This window comes from Dipteris shenzhenensis, chromosome 12 (assembly GCF_047967505.1).
Source record: "Dipteris shenzhenensis isolate YYH24624 ecotype China chromosome 12, Dip_SZ_1.0, whole genome shotgun sequence".
NCBI classification, from domain to species: domain Eukaryota; kingdom Viridiplantae; phylum Streptophyta; class Polypodiopsida; order Gleicheniales; family Dipteridaceae; genus Dipteris; species Dipteris shenzhenensis.
This window is the reverse complement of record NC_141607.1, coordinates 51,748,725-51,767,227: the sequence shown is the minus strand read 5'-3', so window position 1 is coordinate 51,767,227 and position 18,503 is coordinate 51,748,725. Positions and strand designations below refer to the sequence as shown.

Genomic DNA, 18,503 nt, shown 5'->3' with positions numbered 1-18,503 from the left:
TTTTTCTCCTATACGACATGTATTGGCTGACGCTTGCAGTGGGAGATAGCAGCATGGGCACGCTCAAGGGAGCGACATTGGGTAGAGCAGGAAGTCCCTAGAGAGGTTGTCTCCTACTTCTAGTTGCACCTTTGGATTGGCCCACGACCATGAAAGATTTCCTATTTCTTTTGGATGGTAGCTCATGGAGGCCTACCGGTGGATGCATATGTCAAGACGATTTCACATTGTCTCTGGGGATGCCCCACAGCACAGATGTTCTGGTTAGCAACTTTGAGGATAGTGGCTAGCACCCAACGGATGTAGAGACTTCACTTGGGGGATGTTCACGTGGCTTACATAGGGGGGGGACATGTGTTCTCGATAGATCCCACCGCTCCAACCTTTCGGATTCAGGGCCAACTTTGTGGCCAAGATTGAGGCACATGAGGTGTTGCCTCTCAGCCGTGTTTGCTTGGTACCTTCGACAGATGATAGTTTGTGGGAGTCAATTGCTGCTTGGAACATTTGCTTGTCTGTTGCAGTTTGGTGATGGGAGGATAGCAGACCACCGTGGTGGCCAGCAAGACACCATCTACACCCTACATGCCAGTTGTGGAAGCTCGGGACTCTGGGACCTAGAGCAACCATCAAAATGCAAGAGCGTTTCTTCAAGGCATGGCCAACATGCATTTTCTATATTCTCACTGCGAGAGGTATTCGCTAGTTGTATGTTAGCCCTTGTTCCAAAGATTCCCTAGTGCTAGGTTCTCAGAAATAGGTTGGCCTTTTTGGCAACAATCAGTTCTCTTTTATTTTCCCATGGTCAGCACCAGTTTTGGTTTTGTTGATTTGTATGGTGGTTTATTTCAAGCATAAATAGAAGTTCATTTTCGTTGAAAAAAAGAGAGTAAAGTAAACGAAGACAGTTGAAAGCATAAGGTGAGAATAGAGTAGACAAGAGGTGTATGCACGTGCATGTGCGTGTATTTAATGGTTCCAAGTAAAGAGAGATTGTATGAAGTAAACAGAGATTATTGGAGAGAGACAGTATGTGCACGCGTGTGCACATACATGTGACAAAGACTACTATCCTAGCAACTAACGTGACTCGTCCAAAGAAAGAACGATTAATTTATCAATTAAGTACCGTAGTAATAATTCCAACATAGTTAGGTGAAATTCCAGAAGTCTATAAGCATTTATGTTCCTTATGCGATGCAATACTACTCATTACTACTTCCCACCTTTGGCAAGGTTGTGGCATTCAATCCTTTTTCTACTCCAAGTCTTACCAAAATTAATCCTATTTCCAATGTATATTTGGCAACTCCTACCAAAACATATCAACCCCCATGTATACTTTATTGACTATGAAATTTAGCCTCATTCATCACTATATAATCAAAGAGTTCTTGGAGCACATACTATGGTAGTTGAAATCTTTTCTAATAAGCCATTAAGAATTATAAACTTGACCAACAGCAAGCATAGTTTCTTCTTGTGTATACGAATGAACGTGTGAGACAAATTTCTCAATAACAAACACACTTGCTTCTTGTCTATACTTAAATTTCAAAATCTTTGCCAAACAGTATCACACAAGGAACAAAAGCTCAGCTTCGAAAGAACAGAAAGCACATAACATTAAATGAAAAGCATAGAAGAGTATCGAAGACGCTTTTTATCTTGCGACACATCTAATAGCCTAAAAACTCATAATAATATGAATTGGCCTAAGGATAGATTTCGGGGCTCAGCTTTGTCTCTTGTACACGTGTACAACCGGGCCCGCCATCCTTGCGTGCAACGCTCCTTGCCTTCCTGCCGATGTACTTTTCGTCCATGCATGGGGGATGCAGCATCCATGGACATGCATGCATCATGCATGGCTCAAGCGCGCCTCCCACGACGTGGCAACCAGATGAGATGGCCTGCCATCGCATTGCTCCAATTTTAAAAAAGAAGCACTCCTCCCCTCTCAAGCTCCACGCTCCGTCTTCTTTGCAAATGTACGTGACGCTGGGAGTCGGGATTGCTATGCCTCCAGGCTCTAGGTTAGCTTCGCCTTCAGTCTTGATCATGAGAGTAGTCAGTACGGTAAGGCCGATACTACACGGTTCGCTCCTAAAATCTCGAGTAGTCAGTATGAACAGCTCCTTCTCCATCCCGACGTTAGGCCCTCAGATCCAAAAATTGGAGTACCGTCACTTGCACAAGGTCCTTTCCCTGTGCATCTCGGGATTACGACCGAGCAACACCGAGGGGCGTCTGTGTGTGTGGCCCCGAGAGGAGATTACATTTGCTCGGAATGGGAATTACAACGGCGAATAATAGGATTGGCCTACGCTATTCCTACAATGAACAGAGACGAGGATTACGAGGGAGGGGGATTACGTTCATTGCTCCATATATCTTTAAAAGCAATTACTTTTCAAATACCTTGACACGCCTTCCATCCTAACTGATTCAAGTGTATTTGTCCACCAATGCTTCAACCATCTACTTTTGCTTGTTTAAAAATGGCACGGTCGTAATCCCGCGCTCACTTGGCATTTCGACTCCAAATTTCGTAGCCAAGGATTGGATGCATGTTCCATTGGCCTTAACATGAATAAGGTGAGTAAAGTGTGAGGGTTTTAGCTAAAATTATGTTCCTTATTTTATGTGCCTATATCAATTTAATTTAGAGAAAGATATGTTAATTTATTAGAACTTAGAAAAGGAGACACACTACAGAAATTCAGGTTAAAAGGAGATATATTAGCTTGTATGAGATTAGAAGGGTATTCTAGCTATAAAACTGTCAAGTTTGTATAAATTGCTTTCATAGTACATACATATGGCCTATAGTAGCCCATGGGACGACTGTGCCATAAGTGGCCACCAAACCCTTAAAGAGTGGCCTCTTTATTTCCACTCTTCTAATATGAGTACAAAATCTAAGAATCTAAGAATAGAGTACTATATTTGAGTGCTATGTTTAGTCCTTAGGACTCTAGTTAAGTATGTAAAAGCTAGTAGCTAGCAACCATAACCAAGTATGCCCACTCTCTTCAACCGTCCACCCCATGCCTCTTCTCACTCATGTTTTGTTGTTGCAAGTTCCCCTAAACGTAGATTCCCCCCTCAAGTCTTAACTCTCCTCTTTCTCAATCTTCCCTCCCATGCCTCTCCTCACTCACATGCCTCTCCTTAGTCCTACTTCTTTGTAGCCTTTCCCTTGAACATTGGTCTTTGTTGCCTTTTCCTTTTAAAGTATGTGGATTTCCTTGCCCTCCCACGTGCCAAAATGAAGTGTTCTAGAGTTTGAGGGAGATCTACAATGCCATCTCGCAAAGAAGATCCTCCTATGGATTCTTTGCAGGAACTTGGCATGCCACCATCGGCGTTATACAATTTTGTAAAATTTATATTTATGTGTATATATATCTATAGATATTTATTGAAAGATATTCATATATCTCTCCATAGATTTATCTATATAGCTATTGTTACCTATGTATTCCACTAGAAGGGATAGATATGTGTGTCAATTTGATAAGACAAGTGTTACATGATTGGTGTTTATCGAGGATGATAAACTTTCTATTTGTTGCCTTTCTGGCCATAATTACCTAAACCATGATTGGTGTGACACTCCAATAGAGCGCTCCACAATCAAGTTTTAGAATACATGACGTTGGCAATGATATTCTTATGTATCAACCAAGAAAAAGCTTAACAAGATGAGTTGCTAGTGTCCTTTTATACGGTCTAATGTATGAATGTCCACATGATATTCTTATGTATCTTCTAAGAAAAAGCTTAATAAGATGGGTCGCTAGTGTGCTTTTATACGGTCTAATGTATGAATGTCCACATGGCATTGGCAATGATATTCTTATGTATCATCCAAGAAAATAATTTGTTTGTATATGGGTTTATGTCAAACGCTTATGCATTTTAGTCGTTTTCTCTCCAGGAAAGTGCAACATGGCAGAACAACCAAATTATAGAGTCTGTCGGCAAGGGGAGGATGTGAGTAATCACTTCCTTTTGAAATTAGAATTTGCTAAGCCCTCCTTTTGTTTTCTAATTATTTTGTAATAATTGTTGGATGCAATTTATTATAAATTTTCAAATAGTCAATCTTATCTATTCCCTATGAAATGTTTGTGTAGTTTGAGGAGTGCAAGCTCGTATCTAGCGGTACGATCTGGATCTGTCTTAGACCAAATTGTTGCAAAGCTCCCGAGATCCCCAGGGTCTTTGGTAGCAAGCAAAGAATTGACGACCATCACGTGTGTGATCATGGCCTCCCCCCAACTCCCTATCTCTGGGCCCCGCAAGTTAGAAGGGGTCTTGTAGCATCTCTAAATGCTCCCCTTGATCCACCACCGCCTCCACCTCCTCCTCCACCTCTAGCCTTGACTCCATCTCTCCACCTCCACCTCCACCTCCACCTCCATCTCCAACCCCGGACTCCACCACCACCTACCGTGATGAAGGTGGAGGCAAGTAGGACCTCTACACCCCTACCCCATCTTCGCATCCACATGCTATTGTAGGTCATGGTATGTGCGAAGCACTCCTCCCTAATTGGAACTTGGGTTTAGGTTTTTGTCAACATGGCCTATACATTAATGTTCTTATATCTTATTGTTATTATGTCATGTTGTGGCACTAGGTTGGTCCACTGTCCACATTGACTTGAGACCCCCCCAGAGTGCAAGGGACATAAATCCATGCATGTGGACCTGCCTTCCCCCACTCCATTTGACCTGAAGTGCAAGAGGCCTTTCCTCAACACACTGCAGGTTCGTGCCTTTACATTTTTCAAATGCCACACCTGATGCCTTTGCATTAACTTTTGTCTAATGTTATATTTGATCTTAGGGCTCCGTGGCCATTGACCTCGAGTCAGCGGCCACGAAGATGGCTGAAACCATGAGGCAGGTATTGCATGACACGCTCGGTAGGAGCACGTGGGTTTGTGCGTGGTGGGAGAGTTGGCAGACATGGAGCCTCAATCCCGTATCCCACGAGAGGAGGGGATCTATGCTCATTTTTGCGGCCACGTGTGTGAGGACATGGCCATGCTTCACAGACAGGTGCTAGCTCTAAGAAGTGACCATTGTTTTGGAAATGAAGTTGTTGGTTCTTCAAACACACAATTCATTTTCAGTAATTGATAAATTTTCATGCATGCCCAAAGAGTTGAGAAGCCATATTGGAATTTGAAGTACTCTAAGTTGATATGGAAGACTATATCTATGGCTACTGACCTTATGCTCATTGTTATGCAATATCTTTGTAGCTTTGTAACAATGAAGTTTTGCATTGACGAACATGAAATGGTTATGTTTATTTTTTTGGCTTCATTTCCTCATTTTTGGTTTCCAATACATTTTCCAAATGCCGTTTACGTCCTTACATCTTGCTAATTCATATGTTTTGAGATCTCCAAGCATAATCTTAAGCCCTTCAATCTTATGGTTGTGGTTGTTGTGTATGTGAATGGGCTTAAGCTTATGATCGCTTAAGCATCGTAGCGTAAGAGCAGATTATCACTTGTAGCAAATGATCTTTTGGGGCACGATGTAAACGAGTGCTGTCCCCCCAGTCTTTGCATTCCTCAAAATTTTATTGAATGTTAAGAATGAATGTTCATATGTTGATTTGCTGAACATTGACTACGGGATGGATCAATAGATGTTGTACATGAAGCAATGTCATATGACCATAAATGTATAACTGTATCATAAGAGCATAACCATATAACCATAGAAGCATAAGAACATATAAGCTTACTTTCATAACAAACATATCTTCAAATTTTTTTTGAATGTTAGGAATGAATGTTCGTATGATGATTTGATGAACATCGACTACATGGATGGATCAATGGACCTTGTACATGAAACAATTGTTATGGACTTAAGCATTAGCCTGCATCTGAGCAAAACCACAGTTGGTCATATGACCATAAACATATGACCGCATCAAAAGAGCATAAGCATAAGCATTGTTAGGAAATGGAGTCGATTTGAGTGACTTTTAGTGTGTTCTAGAGTAGTACTACACTACTTTATATCCTAGAGTGCCATGTATCACTATGGGACTTATCCCATATACATTTGACACTTAGAGTGTGTGTGCCTATCCTATAAAGGCATTGTACTTTCATTGTCATTTTCATCAAGCCTCATGCCTTTCTTGATCATGTAACTACTTTGCTTAGTTGTATATTTCTATCTCGCATTATTTCATTTCCATTATGCTTTCCTAGTCTTGCTTTTCCTTTCCATTCCATTCCATGTCTTGCATCTTCATATGGTATCAGAGCTAGACTATCGTCCAAGAGGTTGAGGTAAGAGATTGAGGACATTGAAGCCTCTCTCCCTCATTTCCCTTGGAGGAATGGCTTCTCCAATTCCATCTAGAGCTCTCTTCTCCACGTCATGATTTGCCACCTCTCTTCTCCTTCCTTTAGCTACATCTTTCGGTGACCTGCGGACGATGTGACGCTTCAAGGCTTTGTGTCTTCAGCAAAGTTGTAGAGGACCTTGAGTACTACAAATTTCGTTTTTACATCATTGCAATCTGAGTTCTTTGTGAAAAGTTACAGCAGCCCTTGCAAGAAGTGACGAAATTTGTTTCTGCGTGCGAATTTTGTTCTGGAGCTCAATGATTTGATAGCCCAAGCATGATGTAGCCAGCTCAATGTGGAGCTGTCCATCCTCTTCATCGTTGACCTTTGCTCCAGCCCACCATTTGCTCCTTCTGCCTGACATTCTCTTGGAGCTCCTGCCCGCAAGTTGGTGCCCGTATTCTGCCCGCCATTTCTTCCTCTCCTACATCTCCATTGTGCCTGCCATTTTTTTTTCCTTTTGCCCGCCATTTCTCCCATTTCTTCCTCATCCCTCCATTTCTCCCTCAGCTCGCTTGTGCCCTTCATTCTATCCTTAAGCCACATATGCAAGGTTTTAAGGAGCCAAGCATATGCAATTTTTGTTAAAAAACCTTGTATTGCTTTCGGCGATTGTAGCTGCAACAATTGCAAGCCCCTGATGTTACTATGGAGAAACTAGTAAATGCTATCGATGCCACATCCAACCTTGAGTGTACTCAACAAAAGTGTACCTCTAATGGAAAAATGATAGTCATAGTAGAATGCATTTATCCTTGCAAGCTTGCATACATAATACCTCGACTTAGCGGCATCCATGCACTGATACCAATCACCTTACGTTGCTTACAAGTGCATGGAAACTCGAGTGGTGACTGCCTTCAATCATAATGAAAGAAACCTATGTAGTTGTAGCATTGATTGTAAGTTGTGGCTTCTTCCATGTATAGGAAAAGTACGATTCACAAATGTACCACAAGTATACTACCATAGTTGCTGCTGCCAACAAAAAGTAAAACCATACGATCTCAGGCAATTCTTGCCACAAATCACAATCATCCTTTGTCGACAAGACCAGCAAGATTGTGACCAAACAATTGCCCTCACGTTAATAGTAGTCGGAGCATGTTGTATTCAACTTAATTCTTCCCAAAGTGAAATTGTCCATGCATTGTGTGTGTATTGGCTAGCTAGAGCAACATTTTCTTGATAACGTGGACAAAGAAAGATATATTGTGGAGAGTGAAAAAGAAACAATACGTAGTCACAGATTGAGGTAGTCAATCCAAAGTATAACATACCAATCATGAGCAAAAAAAAAAACGATCACCAAAGATCATACCTTATCCAGCATAAAGAAGCTTGCACCCATGAGTAACCATAATGTAGGTCACGATGCCTCACATAAGCATGATCTTGTGGAGCGGGTTCTTGAGTACATCATAGATAATAGTGATTTCAAGTAAGCCCATAGTAGACAGATTGTTTGAGAGAACAGAATGCCTCCCAATCTCATAGTACTTGTCTTAGCCGCCTATCAACTCGATGCATAGGTATATATAGATGATCAAGTTGGTCTACCTATCGACTATTCCTCTCCATAAGTTAGTTATACAATAAAATTATATACCAAACTTTAATTGGCACACAATAGAGATCGTAGGTTTATGCATTTTAGCTATCTCCCTCTATTTCCAATATGTTTGCTCAAGACAAGAATTGTCGCATGGAAGGTAAATCCCATACAATGTTATATATCCATAGGGTGTCATAGAAACATATGTAGCCCACAGAAGGTAAAGCCCATACAATGTTATATATTTATAGGGTAAAGCCCGTGTGCGTATGTGTGTGTGGGTGTCTCTTAACAAATTAAGTTATATATCCATAGGGTGTCATAGAAACATATGTAGCCCTAGACTATGCAACAACAAGGGCTTTCTTAATGCTAGTTTCCATAGAAATGTTAGATATATAAAGCGTTTATTCAAATTATAATTTAAATTTCTAGTATAAAAATATTTTTAAAAGCATCTATAAGTAGGAAGCTATTGATTTTTGCTTGAACGGACATGGAATAAAAGGCCTCCATTCTCCCACCTTCAATATCTATCCTTTACGCCGTGCTTCTTCCATAGAAATGCATAATTTAAATCTTAAGTGTTGGTTCAATCAGTCGGTTTTTCTAGAGACCTGTGCATCTTTATTTGAAGATAATAAATCCGATTTCAATCAAGCATGCTAAAAGATATTATGAGTTTATCTCTTCGACTAATGTTAAAGAGCTTTGATCCTTAGGTTGCCATAAAAGAAGTTATTCTAGTAGATGGTATATTTGTATAGCTCATAAAGTTCAAAATTTTTAGAGCTAATTTGTGTCAAAACCTTATTAACATGTGGTAGAGGAAGTCCAATGAAATAACAATAGAGCAAATACTCTAACTTATTTATACTTTTAAATCCTTCTCACCTTTGTTATGGCTTTGAGAAATCCCTGTCCTCTTTCATGACCCCCTTAAAATAAAAAGTTTATCTATTTCTTCTATTGCATGGAAACCACATTTCACATGAAAATAGAAATCCCCTTCTTCTTTCATTATCACTTAAAATACAAAAAAGTATATTTTTTCAACTACACGGAAAACCAAATTCACACCAAAAAAGAAGGGCGAGAGAAAACGACAATGCATAAATATGATATGAGGTCATGATAAATAGAAAAGGCTAATGATCTGCAATAGCAAAAGTAAGAATATATGTTTACATTGTGAAATGTGTACATTTATTGATCATCCTATAAATATAAAAGGATTGGCTTGTTTAGTACTTCAACGTTCTAAAACCACTCAATACAACAATTGAGGCAGTTGGGGAGGTGACGTGTTAGATTTCTCTTAGAGTCTAATTGGAGGGCTATGCTCATCCCATTGCATGAGCACCCAAATGACAATAGTCACTAAGATTACAAGTTAAACACCAGGTCCTAATCAATCATATCAACTATGGTTTTTCTTTTCTTTTCTAGCTTACTACCTCACCCTAACCACATATGCACTTTATAGGATTGTAGCTTTTTTGGGAGAGAACAAGCCACCCTTTCTATAGGATTCTTCCTCTTTGGAGCCCACACTAAGAAACCATTGCCTCATGCTAAAACACCAAAGGGACCATACATCTTGAGGTAAAGCAAGATGAGAAGATCAGGAAATTCTCATTTTGGGTTTATTTTATCTTTTAAATTGTATCAAATTGTAAACACCTAGGGATTACGTCTAAGGAATGGCCACATCAGATTGGCCTTTGCGAGAGGTGAGGCAACGAGGGCAGGACTTGGGTTATCATGCAATGAACTAGGTAGTGTTTGTTCTGTTGTCATAATCTTAGAATTATTTTAAATAGACTCTTTGAGTCTAGTGTCATAATCATCATTTTCATCTTAGAATCATCTAATTAGAACCATTATTAGAATGTATAAATAGAATCATTGTTCTATTGTCGTAATCATCACTATCATCTTAGAATCATTTAATTGAGACCCTCTTGAAACCTGATTTTTTGATGGTGTTCATGTATGTTGTCCTCATCCTCATTTTACTAATGTCGATGTTGTTGCCCATATCCCATGTGTTATTGGTCATATTTTATCATCGTGAATGCTTTGTCACATCTTGGCTATCGCTACAAGGTGGGATTTAGTCTAGGTCAACTATGTCCTAGTCACCAACACTTACCTCTAGTCTAGACAAGATAGTCTACCATTACGTCTAGAAATGCCAACATCGACGGCATGAGATGGAATTGGAGTTGTTGTCTTAACTTGATGGGGTGCAAAAAGACTTGCTTTTCCTTGGCATAGCAACAATTGGCCTTTCTCGGGGTTGATGCTTACACTATAGACATAATAGGGAACACCATCCTCGAACCTAGGACATCTATTATTGTAGGTGCCCTATTGCCCTTAGCATCATGGTTAAGTTATGTTGTGGGTTGTTTGACCATCTTGAAGCATATGCCCAAGCAAGGCCCATTTTTCTTTGAAAAGTACCTCCCGCAAGAGTAATCTCCACAATTGTTAAAGGTTTGACAGTGATAGAGGATTCATTCTCATCATGTGATCAAATCTTTTTCCACCTAGAAAACCTGAATCGGTTGCAATCACCCCCACCATTTTTGGTGCCTAATCTAAGCCTTGTTGTTTTGCCCAGAGGCCATTTACAACCACAGATTTCCAGAAAAGCTTATTCCTTAGTGTTTGGTCCTGGAACAACTTCAAAACTCAATGTTAGGAAATAATTCCAGGCCATACTCAAGTTAGCTAACCCTCCCTTTGGCCCTCCACCCGAGGGAAGGGGTTGCAGTTGGACTTTCCTATCTCTGACAACTCGTCATATTTTGAGGAGTTTCCTCCTGCCCCGTGAGGAGGACTTTCCCCAGGGCTGCAGTTGGACTTTCCTATCTCCGACAGCTCGCCATATTATGAGGAGTTTCTTTAGCAGTGAGGAGGACTTTCCTCCCCCCATCAACGGCTAGGGTCCTAGCCATTGAATCAACATCTCTTCATAATGAGAATTCGTGCCCAACATTTTGACTGGCTCCATTATGCAATCCACCGGCTATTTAAAGCATTGACGCATGATCACGATGAGCGCGCTACTGCAGCGGTTAGATTGATTCTGCCATCTGTCTATTGATGCTCGCGACATGTCAGCACTTGCAATCGCCAAACAGCCAACCAGCTGCCTGCGCTGCCAAACAAACCAATAAAACTACGATACCTATTGCCCTCCTCCGTGCGTCTACGCGCCCAAGCAGCCACCCGCACTATTGCGACATGTGTCGCCGCCCTCCGCCATCAGTTGAAGTGGGTGGCCCAAGAATTGGCTCTAGAGGGCCGATTCCCTACTTGCCCTATACGTCCAATGTCATTCTTTGACTTCTTTGCAGCTTTCCAATTTCTTAAAGTGGGGGGGGGGGGGGATGAGCTGGCTGCTGTTGGATTGTGAAACTTGAGTTGCTGACGATTATTTGTTGGAGATGATTGACTGATTGATCGATGACACATATGGGAGGTCAAATCGATTGTACGTCATTCATCAATCCGGATTTAGATTCCGTTCATTGTTTCTGTAAAATTCTGTGGGAAAATTTGCGCAGGAGCTAGAATCAGGCAGCAGCAATGGCACAGAATTTGGATTCTGTTCATGAAAATCTGTCGGAAACATCGTGCAGGAGGTAGTAGAATCATGTAGCCACAGTGGCACCGCATTTGTCCCAAAAATCGTGCAGGAGCAAGAATCACAACGATGATCGAGCAATTGTTTCGGTGAAATTCTGTCCGAAAAATCGTACAGTCTCGACGTCCAGGAGCCAGAATCGTGACGATGAAGGAGCTCGCCGTTCCCTCTTCATCGTTGAAGAATTCTCTCTGAGAATTACTGCGATGAATTCTCGCAGAAATTTATGGTTTACGCGGTGCGAGTCATCAGCGTCCTGCAGCGATCCCTTTTTGACTTTGCGCACGCCGTCCCCCTCGTTGCTCCCCGGCGTCCTGGATTTCGAGTCGCGCTGTGCAGGTCACTCGTCGTTTGGTGAAGAATCGGTTTCTCGAGCCATTCGATTGATTGTGAACTCTCATCGAATCCCGCCTACACCAACGAACGGGCGTTTCCTGTGCAGGTAAGGCGCTGCAATCGACGTGCCTGTGTTGCAATTGCTGCAGCTCATTTCGCAATTTCAAGCCCCACGATAGCTTCGCGAATTATACCTCGAAATGAAGAAACTGTGAACGGGAAGAAGGTTCCTCAGCAGCAGCTTGGCGCGGATTCCCAGGAAGTACGAGCACAGTGATCATGGCGGGTCTAGGAGAAGGCTATGAGGCTTTCGTTGAGCGCCTTCGGATGAATTTTGCATCGTCCGCCGCCTCGCAGAATTCCATTCAGAGCGACAGCCACGGAGCTCATCCCCCGTTCCCTCAAATTCATCCTCATCAGTCCAGATTTCAGGTGTACACATCCCCCACAAATGCCTTCCCGATGAAAACGGAAGGCTCTGCAGCGATGTCGGAATTCTCAGCGAATTCCCAGAATTCTGTGTGCACCGAAGTAACCATGCACGAGGCTGTGAATTCCCCGTGCCCTTCGAGTGGTGCTCGACTGCCAACTCCAGCTCGCAATTTCAGCGCAGATGATCCCAAATTGCGTGATACGCCTGTGCGTCGCGGCGGCCACAGACGAGCTCAATCGGAAATTGCATTTCGAGAGCCTGATGAATTCTTGCTTGATCTTGAGCTCGGCCCCGACAGTGGAATTCCCACGCTTCCTGATGACTTAGGTGAAGACTTGTTGTCCTCGTATCTAGAGATGGAAAACAGCATCTCAGATGAAGTGGTTAACCCTGGAACACTACCTAGCAATGGAAATCCGGCAACGAAACCCTCTCACCATTCACGGAGCTTTTCCGTTGATGAGATTTTCGCTGAATTGGCTACTGTGAGAAATAGGCCTCCAGTCAGCGGTTGGAATGGTTCCACAGGTGCTCAAAGACCACGGCACCAGCACAGCATATCGATGGATGGCTTCAGTTCTTTTGGGGAGGATCTATTGACAATCGACTTCGATACTCTCGAAACGAAGAAGTCCGAGGCTGCAAACAAGCTAGCGGAGCTCTCGCAACTAGACCCCAAACGAGCCAAGAGGTTGATTAAAGTCGTGTGAAGATTTGCAACCGTTTAACATGAAATCGATCGTCGAAAGAACGAAAATATATCTTCAACCTCTCAAGATACTTCAACACGGCTTTTGTGTTTTGAAGGATTTTAGCTAATCGACAGTCTGCTGCCCGCTCCAAAGAACGCAAAACGCGATATATTTCAGAGTTGGAGCGGAGGGTGCAAACACTTCAGACAGAGGCCACCTCACTTTCAACTCAACTCACCACATTGCAGGTAACAAGTATTCCAAAGCGATTTTTTGTGGCACTTTTGTTCACGCTCGACCCAAAGTGTGTGTGTGAGAGAGAGAGAGAGAGAGAGAGAGAGAGAGCTTATTAAAAGCCTTCGGAAGCCCACCCATTATCATGATCATAATGGCATCGATACATAGAGAGAAAACTCTCCGAGCTTATGGAGAGGATGGGAGCTGGTGCGGGCGTCAATCCTAAGAGTGCATCGTCAATGTGCAAGGGCTACTGTGGTGGCATAAAACCTGTGATGGAGCGGAGGCGGCTGTCCACATGTGTGGTCTGCTATGATCTCTTGGCTATGGCCCTGCAGCGAACAAGTGCCACTGTCACTCCTACAGGTCCTGTCTCCTGTCTGGTGGGCATGGAGGGAAGGTCCCCCAATGTGTTCTGTGCCTTAGTCCGCTGGCGAGTCTGATGTATCTCTAGCTCGGATCCTCACAGCTGCCATCTGAGAGAGAGAGAGAGAGAGAGACCTATCAGACCTATGCTCGAACACCCCATGCAGGGGAACTAGTACACCTCTATGGTACGGAAAAGTAAAAGAGATTTGAATTTTAAAGCAAAGTTACCTTAACACACCCAATTTGTAGGTCCCACCAGCTATCCAACTGAACTAAAATGAAGATTTTAGACAGCACTCGGTACATTATCATAAGCAGGTAACTTCAAAACGTTTCCGGACGAAATCAGCCCCCATGAACTGAATTTGCAGCTCTTGATGCCATAGAGCTGAAATCACAGCTTCTGCTGACACCCAGGCTGAACTTGCAGTTGACAAATAAAAGCAATAAAAGCTGCTCCAGTAAAGGACAGCTAGTACAAAGGAGCTTAAAACACTAAAGTAACACTTCTAGCTAGATTGCTGAAAGGTCTCCCATGCAATGTGCATCCTGCAGAGAGCAAAACAGGGAGGAACAGAAAAAATGATAAACATCCACACACACACACACACGCGCGCGCGCACGTGTGCACAGAGAGAGAGAGAGAGAGAGAGAGAGAGAGAGAGAGAGATGTATAACTGATAATTGTTCTCCCTTTTGTAGAGAGATACTACAGGTCTTTCGACAGAAAATAATGAGCTGAAGTTGCGGCTGCAATCTATGGAACAGCAAGCACAACTTCGTGATGGTGAGCCGTAGCTTTTCTAATTTTTACTGCAAACGTATTGATGAAATACTAGATTGTTTTTTAAATTTATTTTTTGTTTGGTCACGCTTTTTAAATAGAAGAAATCTCCGTTTAATCACATTCTTTCAATCTATGGTAGGCATGACACCATGCGATCAAGTACCAGGCTCTGCTGCTCAAAAATTTTCATTGCTCTGCATATCCCATTCTTCTTTAGTTTTTCTCCCTTGATGAGACTTTACAGGATTGCTATAGACTATACTACAATACTGCCCAACGTGCTTATATACTCTATAAAAGGCTGTAGCAGCTAATAGGTGAAACATCACGAAATCCACCAGTTACATATCTTCGGCATAAAGGCACATTTATCCTTCATTTTTCTTCAAGATCATGATGCCATAAAACAATATTATTCTGAGCAGAAACAAGGATGCTCAAAGGGTACAGGTACATTTGGCTGCCATAATAACTAGCATGTAGCTGATTCTCTAAGCTTCCTCATAGCCATCAACTTGCAAAGAAATTTTCCATTTTTAAAATGTCTACATCATCTTTTTGGAAATCTCTTTGAAACTGTGAGCTAAAGGACTCTTGCTCTTCCATACTATCCATCTCACAAAAAATGTAGCTTTGTCCACTTCGTGTGTAAAATTCAATGTGAAAGACCAACTAAAAGGACAAAGTTATTTTAAACCAAAAAACCAAATAAATACAGAACTTTTATTCAGACCTGTATTTATCTCAGGAAGTATACTTCCTGTAGTAACACCTTCTTGACTGCTATCACACTGTATCACATGCATCCTATAGTGATCCATGAGTGTACTATAGACAAGCGTACTATTAAGACAGCCAATGGCCACCACGAGGTAGCTAAAGAGTCCATTCAGGCCTGGGCATCAGTACAGACACATGGATCTGCCCAAGCAGTCCACTCAGCCAGCAGGAGATTACGCTGGCCATGTGGGCAGGGCAGAACAGGCAGATTTGGATTAACATCACTCTTCGTAAGACCTTTTGCGTTTCTTTTGGACATGTTGTTAGAGCTACGGTTTTTCTTGTTTAGCTTGCTAGTGAATAGAGCAATATGGCTATGGCTGATATTCAAGCTTCAAATGTCTTGCTAATGTGAGCTTTAATAGAGAGGGATAAATACCTGTGACCGTCCTTTAGGTTTGGAAAATTGCAGGGAGTTTGAAATGTTTCTCAAGGCTATACACCCTTGTAGAGCTTGGGAAGACTCAATTTCTTGCCCAAAAAGTTGTAGAAACAAAGTCCTAAAAGCAAAAGCTACTTTCTTTTCAGTGTTTGGTGCTTCTCTTGAGCGCTGTGACTGGGTTTGTGTTCCTTAGTCAAGGAGTGTTGTAGGGCCTCGAGGAAGCGTTGTAAGGTCTCAGTGAGTTTTGAGGGTCATGAGGTTGGCGCTACATCTCGGGGGATAGCTGTCCTGTGTATCACTCTAAATTCCCTAGTCAGTGGCACGAAAACTTGTTTTAGTAAGCTTGTTTAAAGAATGGCAAATTGAGGAAAATCCTTGATGAACCTCCTATAGAAGCTAATGAAGGCCATGAATGAACAAATTGCAGTAAGGTCATAGGATCACAGGAATTCATTGTATGGCCTCAATTTCGGCTCACTCGGCCTTAATCAGACTTCACACAAAAGGTCTTAAACGGGTTCAATGAGATGGCAGTTTCTGGGCAGTTCTAAACACTTGTCCAAGTCCAAATAAGATGATCCTACTTGGTGGTGTGTATAGAGGGAAGTCATCCAATCGATTGCCATAAAGTTGATGATATAGTCCACGATAAACTTTTGAAGGTAGAACAGGCATTTCTCAAGCCCAAGCCAAAGTTGGCAGGTGTGCACCCCATTGAGTAATGGAAGCTGTTTTAGGTGATATTCCTTGGCAATTTTAGATGGGTATTGAAAAGGGGTCAGTACCATTCAGCAAAAAGGAACGATCATCTTGTGTGTAAATCACAAGGCACTATATGGTCTTCAAACAAGCACCTAGCTCTTGGTAATCATAGATTGAGTAACACTCTGAATAAAAGCGGCTTGCCAAGAGTGACGTTGATGCAAATGGTATCTGTGGAAAAATAAAAAAGGTTTGTGCATGTCATCGTGTATGATGACTTGATCACCCCTATTTGGTCTGACTGACAAGAAGCTAATGAAAAGATAGGTTTATCGTGCTGTGAATGCAAGAGATAGGGAATTGGTCTTTTATCCTCTCTCTTTTTTTGTTTGTTATCTCTGTTTTGTTTTTTTTCTCTTTCTTTTTTTGGGGGGGGAATCTGTGAAGGTCATGTAGAGCAGGAGGGTTTTTGGTTTTGACTATTATTAGAAGTGGTTTATTGGTACTTGTGGTTTTCATGTGTGGTGTTGATGTGCTTTGATAGAGCATTTTTTCATGTTGGACCTTCTGGCTTGTTGAGTCATAACTCTGAAAGTTTTACAATTTTGGGTGTTGTTGGGGCTCCCACATGGAAGCTACAATATTGCTTCTTTGGAGTAATTTTTGTATCACATGCCACCTTTTCATTTAATGCATATTGCAAGGAAAATAATGCATAACCTTCCAATTTACTTTGGTGAACTGGATTCCTGCAGTTTTGGGCCACGGTTAAGTGCTATGGTTAATGTGCATGACAGTTACATGGAAAGCAAACCAAATTTTAAGGAAAAGAGATAAAGTTACAGTAGGTTTTTTGCAGAATGAAGATAGTTGTAACTCATTTGCGGAATGAAGACAGTTGCAACTCATTAGATTAAATCTTTATGCTTTGGCTTGGTTGGTTGTGACTTTCTTAGCTCTCAGTGAAACTCTGAAGGAGGAGATACAGCATTTAAAATCGGCAGCTGTTCAGATGGGTGCTGGGAATGGGCAAGGTTTTAGTGCTGACACATGCCATCTAGCATTAAGTCAGTCGATGTTCCAAAATTCTCTTCCTTCACAACCACCACAAGTTACTCCACAACTGCAACAAGTGCAGACCTCCCGTAGTAATCATCTGCAGTCACCGGCTCATCTGGAGTTTATTCAGCACAGCCGTTACGTCTAGCTGCTGTGTATTTTTGTGGAGGAAGAACTGTCAATGGTTAAGGAGACGCAATGCTTCCCTTTGGAATGACAAAAAGACTTTTTGAAGTGCTTAGTTGGAGGCTGCTCGATGTATTTCGATCAATTTCTGCAACCTTTCATATGGGACAACATGGTCTTACATTAAAGTTTCTTCAGTAATAGTTTACAGCAGTGTTATATAAGAGTTCAACGATTGTTAGACTTTTCGATGTCATATACAGATGCATGTGCTTCCTATATACAGAAATGAATCATGTGCAGTTTAGTAATCATCTGCAGTCTGTCCAGCCACCTGCTCATCTGGACTTTATTCAGCACAGCCATTATGTCTAGCTGCTGTCGTGTATTTTTGTAGAGGAAGAATTTTCAATGGTTAAGGAGGCGAAATTCTTCCCTGGAATTTCCATCATGCATCCTATATACAGAAATGAAAAAGCAGCTAGTACTATGCTGTCATTATTTATTTTCATGCATACTACTTGTAAGTTTCCTTAAGTCTGTTTGTATGCCTGGGTTCAAAATATTGTTTCCACGCGTTACCAAAACAATATATCCTTTGAGCCTTTCTATTGTGTAAACCAGTTTGCCGAAAGTAAAATGCATAACTTATGTTTCTTCTTTGTGTTGATACAGAGATCTACATGCCCCTGCTATCAGCCACTTGTACATAAGGGAATCCCAGTACCTATGTAGAATTAGTCTTTTTTCAGAGATTTTCCATTTATCATCTTTTGTGGTGGCTTCTGCGAGTAGACTCCTAGATCTCTAAGCTTTCCCATGCCGGCCTTCCCTCCCGACATCACCTCCTTGCCTCGGCATCATCCTTCCTCTCCTTGCCTCACCCGCACTCACCCTCTGTTGAGGAAACAATCGCAACATCATATGTTCAATAGCGTTAGATATGCACTAACACGAGTGGTAAAAGGGCAAATCCCTACCCCTAACCTTCAACCT

At 41.9% G+C, this 18,503-nt stretch overlaps 1 protein-coding gene across 1 annotated transcript; it reads left to right on the top strand.

The window, feature by feature from the left end:
- Positions 1–11,819: 11,819 nt before the first annotated feature.
- Positions 11,820–18,001, top strand: LOC147896367 (transcription factor RF2b-like). The gene is made up of 6 exons (XM_087383190.1): positions 11,820–11,943; positions 12,047–13,064; positions 13,181–13,313; positions 14,374–14,458; positions 17,279–17,486; positions 17,831–18,001. Exons 2-6 carry the CDS (start codon positions 12,220–12,222, stop codon positions 17,880–17,882), a joined length of 1,323 nt encoding a protein of 440 aa, XP_087239316.1. The 5' UTR covers positions 11,820–11,943; positions 12,047–12,219; the 3' UTR covers positions 17,883–18,001.
- Positions 18,002–18,503: the final 502 nt, after the last annotated feature.